The sequence below is a fragment of the Vidua macroura genome, chromosome 6 (genome assembly GCF_024509145.1).
Source record: "Vidua macroura isolate BioBank_ID:100142 chromosome 6, ASM2450914v1, whole genome shotgun sequence".
In the NCBI taxonomy this organism is placed as follows: Eukaryota; Metazoa; Chordata; class Aves; order Passeriformes; family Viduidae; genus Vidua; species Vidua macroura.
The window spans coordinates 9,904,079-9,922,827 of record NC_071576.1 but is presented as its reverse complement, the minus strand read 5'-3'; the positions used below and the strand labels follow the sequence as shown (position 1 = coordinate 9,922,827).

The 18,749-nt window shown below is 40.5% G+C and overlaps 2 protein-coding genes across 4 annotated transcripts; one reads left to right on the top strand and one right to left on the bottom strand.

The window, feature by feature from the left end:
* Positions 1-472: 472 nt before the first annotated feature.
* Positions 473-5,887, bottom strand: BAG5 (BAG cochaperone 5). 2 transcript variants are annotated; one of them, XM_053980950.1, is made up of 2 exons: positions 5,812-5,887; positions 473-5,242 (listed from the first exon to the last, which is right to left on the bottom strand). In XM_053980950.1, exon 2 carries the CDS (start codon positions 5,211-5,213, stop codon positions 3,861-3,863), a length of 1,353 nt encoding a protein of 450 aa, XP_053836925.1. In that variant the 5' UTR covers positions 5,214-5,242; positions 5,812-5,887; the 3' UTR covers positions 473-3,860. The 2 variants fall into 2 exon arrangements, with proteins under 2 accessions (XP_053836925.1, XP_053836924.1); XM_053980949.1 differs by lacking the exon at positions 5,812-5,887 and adding an exon at positions 5,622-5,763.
* A 61-nt stretch (positions 5,888-5,948) lies between these two features.
* Positions 5,949-16,941, top strand: LOC128809589 (cytochrome c oxidase assembly factor 8). 2 transcript variants are annotated; one of them, XM_053981685.1, is made up of 5 exons: positions 5,949-6,126; positions 7,046-7,243; positions 8,292-8,355; positions 10,325-10,415; positions 15,898-16,941. In XM_053981685.1, exons 1-5 carry the CDS (start codon positions 6,001-6,003, stop codon positions 16,157-16,159), a joined length of 741 nt encoding a protein of 246 aa, XP_053837660.1. In that variant the 5' UTR covers positions 5,949-6,000; the 3' UTR covers positions 16,160-16,941. The 2 variants fall into 2 exon arrangements, with proteins under 2 accessions (XP_053837660.1, XP_053837661.1); XM_053981686.1 differs by lacking the exon at positions 15,898-16,941 and adding an exon at positions 12,932-13,178.
* The last annotated feature ends 1,808 nt before the right edge of the window (positions 16,942-18,749 follow it).

Below are 18,749 nucleotides of genomic sequence, written 5' to 3'. Positions count from 1 at the left end.
AGTTTGGCTCATTAAACCCCTTTCTCCATTTTTGTTGTTTGTTTTCTCACATTTTATTGGATTAAATCAGCTCACTGGAGTTGGCCAAGCAGCAGGAACTGCACAAAGCCGGCAGCTTTCTGGGCAGAAAGAGAATTCCCAATTTCCATCAGCAGCAAGCCGGTAACATGGCTCACTGCATCTCCAAAAAACACACGGAGCCAACAGAGCAATCAGGGAACCTGCCTCATGTGCACAGCCTAAAACCAGATCAGCTGAGCTCCTGCTAAAGGCTCTGGGATCCGCGCTGACTTCGCACGAAGAGACTCACGCTATCAGCTCCGCCAGCTCATCGGCTCAGGCAGCAACCTCCAACAGCAAAGGGGCAGGATCTGAACACTGCCACAAGCACTGCTGCAGTGATATCCCAGTGCAACCCTGGAGGGTGCAAAGCTGCTGCTGAGGAATGCAGAGAAAACCAACAGGCACCAGATTTAGCAAGTAGGGGTGGTATCCACACAAAAGAACTTTATTTCAATCAATACAGCAGTGAAAAGCAAACTTTTAAAGAAGAAGGGGGGGGGAAAGAGCTTTATGTCTGTATGTTTAATAAAAACACTTGCTCTAAGACAGAAATAATTTACATTCTGATAACTCACATTCAAAAATAATTAGAGAAAGGCATCAGGGCGTAACATTCAAATTAATACCTAGTAAAAGCAGTAATGTATTTGTATTAATAATCAAAAATTTAACACTGCAATATTTAATCTTGGATCTGTGAACACAAATGTCAACTCCTACACAGCAATAACTGAAGACAGGTACACCATTAGGAGCACAGACACTGACTTCTGTTAAGTTTAAAAGGTAAGAATTGTACTTAACAAAAATCTTCTCCAAAGATTTGGATTTCTGTGCTATAGAAATCCAGAAAAATCACAGAAAAACCACTTTGAGTGGCAAACAACAAAAAATAAATACTGAAGTAACAAAAGAAAACTAGTTTAAAAAGACATTTGGCTAACAAATTGGAATCACGATGCAGGATTACCTCTCCCCCAGAATATTCACTTGATTATTTTGCTCTAAGGTACATAACACAGCACACAGAAAAGTTATTCTATTTTAGTATAGTACTAAAATGCAGGCTTTTGCCATTTGGTCCATTTACATTTTGTTGATTATTTTAGCCTGCTGTATTGGAAAGAAAAGTGTGTCTCTCAATCTTTGGATACAAAAAAAAGAGAAATTACATTCTTCAGCATAAAAGCAAATTTTGAGAAACCTGTGCATTTTTTTGGTTTTTTGGGTTTTTTTTTGTTTTGCTTTTTTTGGTTAAGCACATATATTTTATTACTTTCATTCATGCAAAAACTGTGAATTAATCCCATTCCAGATGAGGATTTTACCGTAACATTGAAAGAGTCAATTTATCAGAGTACAGAACAAAGGAAAAAAACTTAATCCACATAATATCTTGCTATATATCTGAATTCTACTCAGTCAGTCAAATTACCTTTACACATTTGCATTCTTAGAGATGCAGGCATAACAATTCATTCAGGAAAACTAGAAGACACATTTAAAATAGAACAGATCTGATAACTATACTTACTCATTTTTACATAAGAGGCTCAAACGCTTATAAAACTACACGTACCTGCCAGAGAACACAGACACTAAATTGTTCAAACAAACTACAAGTAACCACTGCAGACCCGACAGTAATACTAAAGAAAAATTATTAATATCATTACAATATCAAATCCTTATCTTTCCTAAAAATGTAAGTGCAAATCACAAGTTGCAATTCAAACATGTAGAGAGCTTGAAATGAGTAAAATAATTCAGATGTATAACACTATTAATATTCTGTGTTAGCCACATAATATTCAAACAGAGATTAGAATATTAATTAGGGGATTTTTTTTTTTTTTTTTTTTTTGTGAAGGAGAGTTAAATTTAATGGGGTTATGCTTCTGAAGGAGCAGGAAGAATCCTCCAACAAACATTCTGTCATTGCCAAATTGTGCCTTAGGCACTGTACTCAATTACGTCGGTTCTGGCAAGTAGATTTGCAAAGCAATCACCTGCACAATCACAAACAAAATCTATTCACACTCTGAAGGTATGCAGCCTTCAATCAACATCTCCTAGTATGTTATGAACAAACACATTATTCTTGCAGCAATAGGCACAGAAGACCTGCCCAAAGTCCCCCACCTCCACACCAATGCTTTAGTTTTTAAGCAGAATACATATTTCCCAAATTTGATACTCATTCTCAGGACTCTATAGGGCAACTGTCACCTATTGTATTATGTTAGCTTGACATATACTACAGTAGAATTAGATATATACCTGAAAAATCCAGTTTGCAAAGATTACAAATGTATCAAGCTGCCAGTAAAGAGTTCCTATATCTACATATGACGGTGCAAGTTAGCAGTGTCATAAAGGCACTTGTCTCTCACAGACAGTACTGTCTTCTCTAATCAGTCAAAAATAGATCTTAAAAATATTTATTGTAACATCTGAAATGGTTTTTACTCCTTAAAGTGGTGCAAATCATCATCTATAGAACACTAATTCATTAGTTCATCCTGAAAGAGCTGAGTGCAAATTATCCACAATTGAATATATCTTTATATATATCTATATTCTTTATATATCTATATATACTCAAATCATTTTAATGCCATGCTCTCAAAAAATGCCAAAAAACATGCTATAGTAGAAATGTGATTGGCAATAGCAGCCACAAATAAAAAGGTAGGTGCATACAACAGTACAAGCAAGCTTATTTATGAAGCTTCTAAAACAAGTGAATGAGTTGCAAAGAGAGACATTTGCCACAAGTCTTTCCAAGACATGCTTGAAGCCACACCTGACCATGTAGCACACACTTACATCATGAGGGACATCTTTATAGCTGGCTACCTAATTTTACAAAAATAATTCTAAAATGCACATTTCACTTCAAAGTGAAGTCTGTTTATGTTTTTGCCAAATTTGAAAACCAGATGCAACAGGAGAGTTTAAAAAGACACCTAATCAGCCTAAATAAAGTTCAGTGCAGTTTTCAAGGGTTTATGGATGGCAGTTTGAAATCCTCAAAATCCCCTTTATATGTTTGGTGTAAATGTACAGATTTTCCTTTCCAAGTCTCAGTACCTTAAAGCAATAACTTGAAAGAATTTACACCAACAAAAGACCTGGTTTTGCAAATCAAAGGGCTCAGGTATTACAAAAATTGACATAATTGGCTTTGCCTATGTAAATGCTAATTTGCAGCTGGCATTATAGCTCCATTAACTGAGATACCTAGATGGTATGATGGATGGAATAAATCAAGTACAATCCAAAAGCCAGCAGGCTTTTTGCCCTTAGAACTTTATGTCATGACAGCACATTAACAGTACATCCAGACTGCTGTGAAGTTGCTGGATGGAGCCTCATGCCTGAATGCTAATTTTCATGTTCAGTCTCCTTAAATAGTTTTACCAGTACTGTACCATAAGGAAGTTTCTGTGTCTTTGAAAAGCCTGCATTCACTGAACATTGCACAAGGCGACTGAAATAAGAACAAGAAAGAAAAAGAGAAGAAAAAAAAGAAGAGGCTATTTGATCAAGTATTAAGCTATTCCTTCAGAGAATTGCACTTCTTTGCTTATATCAGTGACCAGAATTGCTGATGGTGTACTGACAGTTGTCATGGCAAGTGGGTGACTGCGTGGGATAGCAGACATATAGCCAAGTCAACTGCTTATGCAATTTCCATGATTTCAGCAAGCACAGAAGACTTTATTATGTGCTGCCAATGATCTTCATAAAGTGCCAAAGAGAAAAATGTTCTTCTGTGTCAGGCCACGGCTGTTTCAGTATTCCCATTCATCTGTTTTCATGTCCAGATAGTAAAGAATATTCTGTGCAAGCTTTACTGCCTGCTTCCTGGCAGCCTTACACCGCTCGTCACCTTGAGGATCAACAGCATCCAGGGCTAGAAGTTGTTTTGTAAGAAGTTCTTCCAGTCTCATGTAATTTTTATCTGTTCTGTTTCCATCAAATGAAATCACCTCTTTCTGAATTTGAGACAAGTGTCCAAGTACAGTCCAAACTGCTTTATGAGACTGATGTTCAGCAGCAGTTTGCTCTGGATACATTTGCCTTTTTTCCAGTGCTTCCTTCAAATCAATATATGTTATAAGAGTCTGAACTTCAATTACTGCTCTTCTCCTGGCCTCTCTAATACAGGGATTTTTTCCTGGACTTACTTCATCTAGGTGGGCAATTAGTCCCTGCAACTCTGCTTTGGACCCCAGATACAAATCAGAAGCATTCTCTGTTTTTAGAAGTAAGGAATGAACTTCCTTCATCTTCTTACGGATCTCTTCTATTTTTAGAATGGACTGATTTTTTGCCAAATCATAAGCATGGGTAGAATTTGCTTCTTCATCCAAGTCCAGGTATTTCTGCAATTTATTGATCTCTTCTACTACTTCCTTTCTGTAGTTTCTTATTTCCGTGCGACCACAGACATCTAAAGCATCCAAATCAGCAATGAGGCCTGTGAGCACACAGGACAGATGCCTGCAGGTATCATTACTACTCACTCCCATTAGAAGCGCAATGAGAGTTCCTCTGGCTTTGTTCACATCACACATTACAGAGTTAATTTTGGAGACAGAAGGATGAGCATCATTGGAGAGTGGCAGGGACAGCTGTTGCTTTACACCACTCTCTATAATCTCCTGAACAGCACATATCTTTGTCAGAGTGCGGTATCTTGCTTTGCGTAGAGAAACTTTCCCTCCGGTTTTCACCTGGGTAAGCCTCAGCACAATGTCCTGAATTCCTTCTTCAAATTCATCACTTATACAGTTTCCTCCTTTGTAAAAAGGTGTGATCTCGCGTTCCACAAGTGACTGTGCCTCCTTGAATAAAGCCTCTATTTCCAGTCTGCGCGGATGGTTTGCATTTTGTTCCAGTTCCTTCAGCAGCCTCTCAGTTTCCTGGGCAGCTCGCTTTCTGGCTTGCTGAATATCCCCCTTCCCTTCGGTGTCTACAGAATCTATTTCAAACAGCTGTTTTGTAAGGCTTCTTTCCAATTTCTTGTAATCTCGGTCGGTAGACAGACCGCTGAAGACAGCCACTTGCTGTTCAATCTCTTTGACTTCTTTCTGTATTTCATGTAACCGTTTTATGGATGGGTGTTGGTTACCCATATCCATTCCTCTTCCCTCGTCCTGCTTCAGATGAACTACAAGGAAAACGATAACAAGACTTGCTTAAGTGCTACACGAGGACACCTCACAACTTCTACATTCTGAAGCATTTCAGCATTACAGCTATTTTAAGTACCTTCACCAATACAAATAAACCACTTGGCTGATGTTTCACAACCCTTTAATTTTTTTACACCTTTCTCCCGGTCGGGCCGCAGGGGCGACGCTTTAGTTGCCACACGCCCAGCTCTAGGATGTTCACCCCCAGCCTTCCGCCCCGCAGCTGAAGCCGCCGCAGAACAAACAGGGCACCCGCAGCCCAGGGGAGAACCCGCAGCGAGGGGGGAAGAGCGGCCGAACCCGACCGCCCTCGGGCGCCACAACCGCAGGGCAGCGCTCCTTCCCCGCACATACCTTGCTGCCCCTCAGGACTCGCCGCCCCCTCCATGGCCGCAACCTCCCGCCTCCCCCGCGATGGGGCCCGGCGCAGCGCGAAGAGGAAATGACACCGGGCCACCACCGAGGCACCTGCGGGAGGCTGGTCCCCACCGGCCCCGCAGCGAACCCGCGCGGCGCCCGCGACCCGCCCCAGTCGCTCACTCACCCGCCGCCCGGCGAGGAGCCGCTGCCCGGCCCGGCGCTGCGCCACGGGCCGAGCGCCGCGAACCGCCCGAGCCCCGCCCGGCCCGGCCGCGCAGAGGGAGGCGGAGGCCGAGGCGGGCCCGGGCCCGGCCCCGACCTGGCCCCGCCCCGCCCGCAGCCCCCGCGCGGCAGCGTCGTAAAGCGCCGGGCCATGGCGGCCGCCCGGGTGCTGCGGGCCGGTGGCTGTTACCGCCGCCGCCCCCTCTCCTCCGCTTCCTCCTCCGCCTCCTCCGGCAGCGGCCGCGCGGCTGAGCGCGGGGAGCGGCCGGACAGCGTGGTAAACCCGGCGGGGGGCGGCAGCTCCTGCGGGGGCCGAGGGGGAAGCCTCGGGGCCGCCGCCCCCGGGGAGCCCTGAATGGGGAGCGCTCCGGCTGCCTCCCGGTAACGCCGGCGGGGCGGGGGTGGCCGGTAACAGACCGGGGTCCCCGCGGCCTCTGGTTTTGATGTGTTTGTCGAGGCTCCCGGTGTTGTTTGTTGGAGGGGCGCTGAGGTCTGGGCTGTGGGCTAGCGCCAGGTGTTCCCGAACTCGGCTGGGGCAGGCACACGCCTGTGTGCTGGCACATGGATGCAGAAAGAACGCCGAACTGAGGAAAACTTAGAATCATAGAATTATAAAATATGCTGAGTTTCAACGCCCCCACAAGGATCACCGAAAGAGCAGCTCTAAGAATCGCACCATTGAGAGAGTTGTCCAAAAGCTCCTTGAGCTTGTCATGCTTGGGGCCGTGATCCCATCCCTGGGGAGTCTGTTCCATTGACCATCACCTCTGGGTGAAGAGCCTTTAATATCCAGCCTAAACTTCCCCTGACACAGCTTCACCCTGTTCCCTGGGGTGCTGTCACTGGTCACCAGAGGGCAGAGATCAGCATCGTAAAAAACTTGGATACTTGCTAGTTCCATCCGTGAAATATTTTAACAGAGTATCAGTGGTAGAAAAATGAAAACAAAACAAAACAAAAAAAAAATCTCACGATTCATACTCATGGTAAGAGTTAACGGTATCTTCTCTGTAGTGCATTTGTAAGTAAAAGTAAATTGTAAATGTACGCCATTGTTTTTGGTCACAGTAAACAAATGTGCTTTGTTTCTGAACTCGCTATGCTTGCATGCTTTAAGGTTCCGTGGCGTTTGGGAATTTATTCCGAGCTGGAGCTCTGCAGCGGTGCTGATCCCGCGTTGTGTCCGTGTTTCGCAGGGCCCGGGTTTCCGCCCCCCCGCGCACTCGCACAGCGACTGGATCGGGCCCCCGGACAAGCTCTCCAACCTGCGCCCCGTCATCTTCTACGTGCCCCCCGAGGAGTCGGCGCTGGAGCGGCGGCTGCGGGAGGCGCGCCAGGAGGCCCAGGCCAGCAACCAGCGCTTCTGGGCACGGCACAACCGCGCCTTCCGCCAGGTGAGCGCGGCCGCGCACCCGCTGCGGCTGCTGCTGCTGCTCAGCGCCCGCCTGCCTGCCCGAAACCGGGGGGCTCGGCCTCTCTGAGGTGGCGCTCGGTTCTGCCCGCTGTTAATGTGCTCGGGGTCACGGAGGAAATTATGGTTTTGACGTTCATTTATTTAAATTGTGCACAAAACTAAAAATCCCACGTTTTATTGCTGCCTAGTGGCATAGAGTATTTGCCTTTTTCCTGTCTTGCACTGAATGTATAAAGTTGTAGCGGCCCTACGTGCAAGGCCTGTCTGTGACTAGAGCAGCTGAGGAAAATGATTTCATGGCTGGTTTTTCTCTTGTCATAAGTGAAAGAAATTTGTAATTACAAAGACTAAATGAGAATAAATGATATGTCCTATTTCATTGGCAGCATATCTTAGGAAGGCTAAAGTGAGTGTCTTTCCTGATTTTAGCATCTCCCAACCAACGTGGCATTTTTTGGAAGAACAGTAACAGTTCAGTAATTCACCACTGTTTATGATGTTGTACATCATATCCTCTTAAAACTTGCAAAGATCCCAGAAAAAAAAAAAGCTTTTTTTTTTTTTTAATACCACATAACTGTTTTTTTAGTCCGTAATACTCACACACAAATTATTATTATGCTTCCATCTAAATAGTTCTAATTTTTTTTAGGCTGCACCTTTTCCTCTATGCTCAAAATCTCTGTTATATTGTACAGCACATTTCCATATTTGTTTAATAAACTGAAAGTTTGACTCCTGTCAAACAGCACTGAAGTTTGGCTGTAGCTTTACTCCACAAATCAGTTTTATAAGTATCAGTAAGACACTTGCATTAATTAATTGATGCATGCAGGTAGCAGGAGCTAAGTGACCAGTTTAACTAACTCCCTGGACTAAGTAAAGTGTTTAGTTGACACTTCCAAGTGTAACAAGTATTGCTAGTTATTTCAAAGGGTGTTGAACACCACATTGCTATGTAATTAAAAACAATGGTTAACTTCAAGGACTGACTACATCCCATTCTAATGTGGAAAAACGTGTTTTAGGAAAAAGAAGAATTTATTTATTCAAGACTGAAAGCCAAGGGTCTGGAAATGAGAGATGAATCAGGTTAGTGAGATCTTTGTTACTAGTTTAGGATGCATTCTGAATTTTGCTTAACTTTGAATTTTGTTAGTTTATGCTCTTTGTGTTCTGCCACAAGTAAATCTTAGGGGTAGGATTTAGAAGTGTTTTCAGGAGTATGATAATAAAAGAGACAAGAAGCTTTTCAGAGATGTGTATGTGGGGGTCAGATCATCTGTTGCACTGTTCTCCCCCTAATTCCTTCCCCGCAGCCAGAGGGAATGTGCTGAAATCCTAGCCCAGTAATATAATAATAGTGCAGCCTAAGGAGGAAAGGACTTCTTACTTTCACACCTCCTAAGCCAGTGAGCTGGCTGAGATAAACATACAGAGCATTTGCCTCAAGTGCACGTTATGGTTGGGTGGATAAATTCACAGTCTTTGGCTTCAGGTCCATGGTGGGTCCATGGAATACCATATCTTTCCTTGAGGGAGAGTAAGGCAGCTTCTGGGGAGATGGCAGCTGCTATCTGCCTGTCTCTGCCTGGGCACAGTTGCTGTAAAATAGTTGTCCCTCTAATTCATTGTGTGAAAATGAAAGCAAAATGCCTTCATAATAATAGTGAATCGGGTGTTGTAGTATGAGGTTGAACACTTTGTTCACAGAATAATAATCTGTTTGAGTTCAGTGAAGCATCTGCTTTGACATTCTGTATGTCACGGACCATTATTTTTCTTTTCTGTTTGTATTCTGATGATCAGTGTGTGCTTGAGGAGTAATTTTAATTAAGATCTATGTTGTTTCAAAACCACTTTTTATATTCCTATTTTGTTGGGTTTTTTGTTTTTCTTTTAATCTCTAGAGGAAAGTGACCACATACTTCCATTAAAAATAAATCTAAATCAGCTGCATGCCTTTGGTCAGCTATTCTATAATACAGCTGTGAATGTTTGTAAAAATAAAAACAAACGAAGTTTGGAACGAAACTTACTTTCCTATGTAATGAATCAGTTTTGCTGATACCAGTATGAAGAAACAAGTTAACTATAAGTATTAAGCTGGCAGCCTTCAAATGATTTTATAGTTAATTTATCCCATAGTATGTTAATACATTGTGGTATATTAGTTTTTAAAATAGTGACAAATAGAACCAATCAATAATTTACATTTCTGTGGTCAATCTCAAGAGCCTTAAAATGCATTTTGGAACAGTAACAAGTTGAATATTGCAATTCCATTTCCCTCATCATATCCATGTTCCCTGGGGCATTGAAATTTGACTGTCATTTTAGGGACATTTTGTGCCAGAAGGGTTGTGTAGGAATTGTCTGGTAGAATTGAGAATATTTGCTGGTTCTCAGGATTAGACATCTTGTGCTGTAGCCACAGGTCTTCCTGGACCTTTTATATTCTGGTTATGGGTGATATATTCAAAATCATCTTTTGTATTTGCTTCTTCTCAAAATAATTGCTTACTAGATTATTTGGAAGTCTGACATCTCAGAACATAAACTTTTTGCCTGCAGTTACTTCAAATTTATTAACAGTAATATAAAAAGAATTACATCTGAAAATACCATGTCAATTGTGGATAGTGTTCTTTTGATATTTATGGACTTGCTTTAGGGGGTGAAATTGTTACTAAATGCCCTTATTGGTGCTCTTTAGACTTCAGCCTGTGAGAAATTATTTTATTCAAAGGATAGATACTTCTAGATCTGTGTACATTTTCGTAGGGGTTCACTGGTTCCCTAAGTAGTCTAAGAGCTGATAAACTTTATCACTTCCACAAGTAATAGGGGTTTAAGAACTATACCAGCTTCAAGATGATCAGTGTTTTTCATCTGCTGTGCTCTCTAGATAAGTTTTAAAAGGTTGGAAGTTAAAGGCATATTAACTTGTTGAGGTTTACACAGAAAGCTTGTAGGAGCAAGGAGTTAGACCTAGCATTTGAAACCAGTGTTTTGATCCAAAGAATTGCCTTGACTTTTTTACACCAAAACCTATTTTCAGGTCAAAAAGCAACACTGAATGCAGAAGAAATGGCTGACTTTTACAAGGACTTTCTAAGTAAAAATTTAAAAAAGCATTTGCAGTACAACAGGTATGTAGAAGGTATTTATGTTGACATATATACATTACAGTCTAAGTGAAAGGTATAAGATCAAGTGTAAAATTTGAACATTTTTTCTGTAATTGGTAAAACAGCACAAACCCCTGTAATTTTGGAATTTTTTTTATGCTGTTATTAGCATTTGACAAATCTGCATTATCATTTGAGTTCTGCCGCTTATTGTTGTTTTAGTGGAAAGATAAGCTCAAGTCTGAGACTTAAAAGAGACAAGATCAGGCACATTTTATTATCTTGGGGCACAGGTCTTTTCATGCTGCTAATTGAAACTGATAAATATGCAAATAGACCACTTGGAAGTTCTATATAACAGATTCTAACTGACTGTTAAATAAGGTCAAGTAAATGTGATTTATCTCAAAGGAAAATCATTTAATGGGAGTAATATTTAATAATCCTAGGTCTGTTATTTTGCAAGTGTCTAGTAAAAAAGTGATCAGCTTTTGAGTTTGACAAGGCATAAACTGATCACTTGTCCTGTTGCTGGGTAGAACCTCAGCTACAGCTTGGTAAACCCACATCCAACTCTTCACAGCATCTCCTGCATTGTTTCAGTGTTACTGTGTGTACAACAACTCAGTAAAACTGGATTTGGGATCTGAAAGGGTTGAAAAATTACTTGCAAACACACATACCTTGCAAGTAGTGGTGCACACTTGAAAAAGGGCTAGAAATGAGGGAGGAATGAGAAAGTGAAGGAAGACAGCATTTAATCCAGGAATACTGACCACTGAATGTGAAAGCACAACTGCAGTTTCCTCTCTGGACTGGATTGGGAGGCTCAAAAGTGTCAGGTGTGACTGGTTCCTCAAGGGGTAATGCTGGTGAGAGTTCTGCCATCACTGCAACTGATCTGTAACAAATGGTGGCTTAAGTTTCTTTGTGTGTATTGTGCATAAACCATAAAATACTATCCTGTAAGAACAATTTAACTAACACATATTTAAATATACACATCTTATCTTGCCCATGGAAGGGCAAGGAGGAACCTCACCATAATTCAAAGTAACAGTGTGAAAAGATGCAAAGTAAGAAATTGTTTTTAGTGAAAAGACTGTCAATACATTGCCTATAATTGATAAGTGGGAATGCAAATAGTTCATCTTAGAACTGGTTACCAGTTGCCATTGTTGCAGTGACCTCAGGATAGTGTCCCATCTTCAGGGGAAGATAATTCAGGCTTTGTGCTTAACCATGACTTTCCTTGCTGCTGACTTGTAAAGTCAGGTTGTGTCGGCTGCATTGTTGTAGTAGGACTGCACAGCCCTGAAAACAGCAGAGCTTTTTATAGGCAGTCTGATTTTGAAGGGTCATATTTATAAAAATCTGTTTATGTATTTAGCTGTATGTTCTTTTGCAGTATTGCCAGCTGGACTGAAAACTGGCAGCTGAAGTGTTGCAACTTCTAAAATGTAGCTAAAATTGAAGCAATGACTGTGCATCAATGCCTTGAATATTTAGTTTGGGGTACTTAGACTGGAAATATAATTTAATTTTGGAAAAAAATTCAAGAAGGATATAGGAAATTAAATGTGAAAGGGGAAAAGAAACAGTTGCAATGTTAGCATGATACTTTATTTAACATGACAATTGAAGAAGTAGCTCAGTGCTGCCTGCCAGTGTGAATTTGGCTGCTATCCTCACTGAGAGGTTGGTATCTCAGGCTTATGTTAGATCTGTGCATGCAAGGTTTGCCCCAGACATCTCAGGAGAAGACCTAAATCCCAGTGTTCTGGTTCCAGAATTCTTCATATCTTATTGCTTCTTGTGAGCATTTTACAACATGGGAATGAGATCCTTGTTAGAAACTACAAAAAAAAAATTATATTACTTTAATTTGTAACAGGGGCAAAGAACTTGAAGCAAGTTTGCAGAGGTTAAGAAGGGCTGATGCTGACTATACTGTGAATAATTTTAATTGGTTCCAGAAGCCATGCATGATTCATAAATATTATTTAAAGATATAAAGAGTAACTTTGACAATATTAAGGGCATTATCTTTAAAAGATACTGCAGTAGAAGGGTAATGTTGGGTTATATAATTAGCCTTTGAAGTGTGATTTGGTTTTATTTTTTGCCACCCTTGTATGAGACCAACTCTACCCTTTTTAACACAGGCATCTTCATCCACACACAAACAAATTTTACCTGAAGCACAGCACTGGCAGGTAGTCCAGATAGCTTGGTGATCTGCTTTACTGCTGAAACATGAGACATGGTTTTAACTATTTTATCTCAACGGATTTCAAATACGGTCGCAACCCTGTAATCCAGGTGTAATCTGTTCCTGGATGTGGATATCCACATAGACTTTTTCATAGGTTATTTAACTCTTATTAGGCAGGAAAAGTGTTACCACAAAGAACAGAAAATGCAGGTCATCAATGAAATATCATTTGTCAATGTCAAAGGATATTTTAATATAATTGTGTATCTTTTTCATGTTGTTGTTCTGTGTGCTGATGATTTTCTTGGCTTTGGAATCCTAGAGATTGGTATAAACGTAACTTTAGGATCACATTCCTCATGGGACAAGTAGCACTGGTGAGAGCTCTGAGGTGGCTTCGTCGGAGAAAGAAAAATGTAGAACGGTAATCACAGCTCCATGAAGAATGCAACACTATATGCTATAAACTTGTGGTTCATAGTAATATTCAAAATCTGAATGATTGATGCAATAATTACTTGAATTTGTTTGTTAAACTATGTAAATAAAAGTCAACACTTAATTTATAATCACTATGTTGATTTCCTTTACCCTTTATTCCAAGAATATCTAAAATATTTCTCACTGAAACACAACGAAGAAAAGCTCTTCTTTGTTCCTGTCAGATGGAATAGGTAATGAATGTCCTGTTTTTACTATAGAGTTATGGCTGCTAAATAATGTGGCATTGTGTGCTGCACCTGAACTCTGGTCTCAGAATGATGTCTCCACTAACTATATTAGTATATAAAGACAAAAATGCCTCATTTTGCAGCAGCTGCCAGTCTGGGGCAGTAGCTATCTGTAAGTAATACAATATGGGTGAAGGAACAAGTTTTATTTGAGAGTATATATACAATCATTTTAGAATAATCCTTTCTTCAGTGTGATTATCTGCTATTTTTTGATAAAGATTTAAGATATGAGTTCATATAAAGTGTTAATGCAATAGGATCTTCTTGGATTTTTTTTTAATTAAGAGAAATGTGCCTCCCGTGGACAAGAGCTCCTCTGATCCATGGCTTGTAAATGTTTTAGTTGCTGAGCAATTTAACAAATGTGCTGCCTGTTATTTAATCTTGATAGAAGATGAAACTGGTAACACCTGTATGAAGAATGACACAAGTATGCACTGCTTTCTCCTGGTTCATTTCTTCCAAAAAAATGTGCTGTTCTCACCAGCTTCTCCAAGGCACTGAAAACAACTTGCCTGAGGGCTGTTTTTGTGGCCTCCAGGTAGGTAACATCAATTGGAAGGAGCTTGGTTCAAGTGAAGTCCTAAAATGCTATGCCATTTTTTAATTTAAAAGAAGTCTCATTCCTCCCTATCTTCTCTCTTTAAATTACTTTTTTTTTCCAGTACCTACTAAGAGGATTCTGTTAGAAAGAATGTGTGCTGTCAGATGAAATGTTTTCCTAAAGCTGTGCTGTAGGGAAGGTTCTGCTTTTGGAAGCATCATCTCAGTAGCCATTGACCTATTTTTCATATCTAAACATGACATGGTTTACTCACAGACTTTTTCAATTGGAGCAAAAAGAGCTTTGTCCACATCAACTATAATAATTTGTCTGCAAAATGAAATAAATGTTACTGATGCAGTAGCAGATCACAGTGTTTCATACAACTATGATATTATTTGGGCTAAAGTGGCCACTGAATTGTGATTTTATGTGTTATTAATAAATGAAAACAGTCATTAATGGTGTTTGCTGAGATAATAACCAACACTTTCAAAATATTTGTGAATGTTACACTGCATCAGTACTGTAAAGGTTATATACTTATTAAACATTTACAAAATGCCATGTTTAGGAAAATAAATTTTTGAAATAGATTACTGTGGGTATGTAATATAATTCTTCAGGGCTTTATGGTAAATTATATCTTACAGTATATAAGCTTTGACCACAATGGGAATGCACACTTTAATAGGTAGTTCTGATGTAAAAGAGTAATTGGATAATACAAGAAAATATCCCAGAAAGGGAGAGACCAGAGCCCCAGTGGACTGGTGGTTAATGGCCATATGTTCTGACAGCCTGTGTATAACATCCCTAAGGTAGTTTCACATTTGCTTTAAATGGGTAGAGGTCAATCAAAAGCATTTTCATTTTCTAAGCTGCTCGCTTCCATTAACACAGATATTTTTGTGTCTGCCTGCTGAACCAGATCAGGAAATTGATTCACTACTCAAACTAATCCAAGGAAAAAACTGTTCGATGTCAGATGAGTTAATGTGCCTCATCATGCAGATATGTGTTATTTGGCATGGGGGAGCTGTGGGAATTCAAATGGAAGGTTTTGATTGTGCTTCTGTAAATTCACAGTTAAAACTCTTTTCTGAACATGTAATTTTAGTGCTCGTCACCCAAAAACAGTATCAGCATACACTGGACCATGCTAGCATGTGAGCTGCTTTGTCTTTTAAATACCTCCAGGGACAGTGACTCAACCACGTCCCTGAGCAGCCTGTTCAGCTGCCTGACAACCCTTCTGGTGAAGAAATTTTTCCTAATATCTCAACTTCCCCTGGCGCAACTTCCAGCCATTTCCTCTGCTTGTGATTTGGGAGAAGAGCCCAACTCTCACCTCTCCACAACCTCCTCTGGGGTAGTTGTAGAGAGCAGTAACACTCCAGCAGTAACCTCCTTGTCCTTCCTGAATTGAGGGGCCCAGAACTGGACACAGCAGCTGAGGTGTGGCCTCACCAGTGCTGAGTACAGGGGAATGGTCACTGCCCTGGTCCTGCTGGCCACACTTTTGCTGACACAGGCCAGGATGCCACTGGCCTTGGCCACCTGGGCACACTCTTGCCTCATGGTCAGACACTACTGACAGGACCTGTGCTTGTCCTCGTTGACCCTCACACCATTGGCTTTGGCCCATCAATCCAGCCTGTTCAGAGCCCTCCTGCCCTCCAGCAGATCACACTCCTGCCCAGCTTGGTGTCTTCTGCAGACTGAGTGTCCTTGATCCCCTCATCCTGGTCATTGATAAAGATACTAAACAGAACTGGCCCCAACACTGCACCCTAGGGAATGCTGCTTGTGACTGGATGCTAAATGGATGCAGCACCATCCACCAGCACTCTGGGCTCAGCCATGCAGACAGTTTTTAACAGTGAAAAGTGCACCCATCCAAGCTATGAGCAGCCAGTTTCTCCAGGAGAATACTGTGGAAAACACTATCAAAGCTTTACTGAAGTCTAGAAGGCAACATCCACAGCCTTCCCCTCATCCTCTCTGCAGGTCATCTTGTCACAGAAGGACATTGGGTCAGTCAAGCAGGACCTTCCATGTGATCGTTCTCAGGCACTTCTGTGGTTTCCAACACATCAATATCCCTTGTGTCACTGCTGCCACATGGATCTTCATCCCCAGTGTCCATGAGATAACAGATGGAAGGACCTCCCCAGCACACCATCTCTCTGTGTTGCTCCCAGGCTATCTCCAGGCCTGGTTTTATCCTTTTCCCCCTTCAAATTCATTAGGATTCAGTGTGGAGTGCTGAGTCCCTTCATCTAAAACCTATTGAGGGAGTGAGATATTTATCCATTAGGTAAGTGTTGAGGTCTGATTTAAATAGACTTAAAATATCTAATAGAACCACTGTGAAAAGATGTTATTAAAAATAATCTGTCTGAAATTTTGAATCTCATTACTAAAACCTACATGTATTTACTGAGATAATTACATTTTCTGAACAGCCAAAAGCCATATAATTTTCACCAGTGTTGCATTACTTTTGTTTTTTTCCTTGACTCAGAACAATTGCAATAACACCAGCTGCTTTTACATATTATTGATCATAAAACCTTTATACTTCAAAGGAAAGCCAAGGAGATGCCAAAGACTACTAAAAATAAAATTTTTATGTGTACAAAAGCCTGCTACAGTAACTGAAGCTAGTAAAATAGATCAAAGAGTGACTTTTCTGTGCATGTTTTCTGAGTATAGGAAAAATACAGGGGAGTGTTCTTATCACTTAAGTATTTAGCTAATCCTGTCAGAAGGAACAGCAGTCTTTCATATTCAGTACTGTCAGCATATGCCTTTTTAGTCGCTCTCAAGTGCTCAGTATGTCCACAATAAAGCATCAGTATTTTAGTAATATTCAAATAGTTTTAGTTTGTATTAACTTGAGGTAGTTTTGTTTTGATTGTCTGCGTGGCATTTTGCTATTCACTGAATTTCTCTACTGGAGCATTAATTTTGATAAAATATGAGAGGAGAAAGGGGAAGTGTCAAATGGGAATTATACAGCAGACTGACTAAAGGCTGGGTTAAAATGATTGCAGCATCTTTACATATGATTAATAAAAATTTGTACTTAAAAAAATAAGCTTTTCTCAAATTCTTTATGATATTTAATAGCAATGATAGCAGCTATGGAGGAGACAGTTTCTATTTAACTGAACATTCTTAGGGATAATATTAAAATCTAGTTCAAACCTCAGATTTGCTGTTTGGAAACTGACCCTTCCTGGCCCCATTTCAAGTGGACTGTCCTGCTTGCAATTTTTAGCTTCCACTGTCACTAAGCAAGATTGGTACCCTACAGGGTAATCATATTTAGCCAAACAAGAACTTAATTTATATCCTGTGCAGAGCCCACAGGCCAATCTTTTGCATAAAGACTTGAAAATTGAAATGTTTTCATGAAAGGATAATATATGCCTGGAACTGTAATATGCACAAGTAACATTTTCATACTAAAAATTATATCCACTGATCACTGTAAACTGATTCACAGAATAATAAACCCATAATTGAATATTCAAGTTTATTTCTCAAAAAAAATTAGTAAGGGAAACACATTTTAGTAAGGGAAGCTCATTTTATTTCTTAGCAGTTTATGTCTTCAGAAGAGTTTATAAGTGCATGGAATGTAATCATCTTGAAGCACATACTCATTAGTATTCACAATTATATATTTCACTTCTTTGTGCCTTGGCTTTGCATTCATTAATGGATTAAGATTTACCCAAGTATTGTAAGATTTAGTTGACGGATATATTCAAACAGCAGATGCTGTGGAAATGCAAGGAGTAGTACATTGGGCTAGAAATAATAAAGGCAGAAAAATACATAATCCCTTTTCAAGTCTGATCTTACTCAGAAGAAGTATTACTATGTAGTGACTTATCTACAGTCCAAATCAGTTCTAGAAGCCACGTAAATGCTCTGAAGGCATGGTCCATTTCATACATTGGCTTGTGTTTGTGGCTTGCAGTTCAAATACCCATTTAATTGAGTTTCTTATATTTTGCAAGGAAAGGCACAGTGATTTTGCTTTCTGGTGTATGCAGGTTCTCATCGTTAGGGTGATCCCAGGTGTGTTGTGACTGCTTGAGACAGCAGGAGGCAGCAAAAATGTCTCTGTGCATCTCCTGAGGCTGCCAGGAGGCAATTAGCACCAGCCTAAGGCACAGTGAAGCTACTGTGATGGACCATGTGGGGCATGATTTTCCAGCAGCCCCCCTGCCATCAAGGCTTTCTGGCATTCAGCAGGGCTCTGTTCACACCGCTGCCTCCAAAGAGCCCACTGATATGATTCAGCTGCAGACTTGGCTGTGATACTTTCATAAGCTGAGCCAAAACACATTAACAGGCAAAACACAAGTTTCGGAATCATAAGAAATTCAGGTCACTATTCATATCTCATTGTAAAAGAACTTCCTGTTGACAAATTTTAAGAAATCCTTGCCATGGAAAAATTCTTATATGATGATTGGGGTGTAGCATACATTGGCTGTTTTTAAAGGGTTCCAGAAAAGCTACAGACTTTAATTCCTGGAATGACTCAAATAATTAAATTCTTGGGAGAGAGCAGAGGGGGTATGTGTTGTTTTGCAAAACAGACTTTGTAGTTAAGGCTATTTAAGAAGACAAAATCCATGAATTTCAAATTTCAAAAGGGTCTGACTGCCTTGATTGCTTTCCAAGTGATTGTATTATCATAGAGTGTCATAGAGAAACTAGCTGGTATGACACAGCATAAATATTCTGCAACAAACCAAGTCAAGTAATTTCTGACCTTAGTAGCTCTACAATAAATAGGAGAAAACACTTATTTGTTCGAGGTTTTATAAGAATGGAAG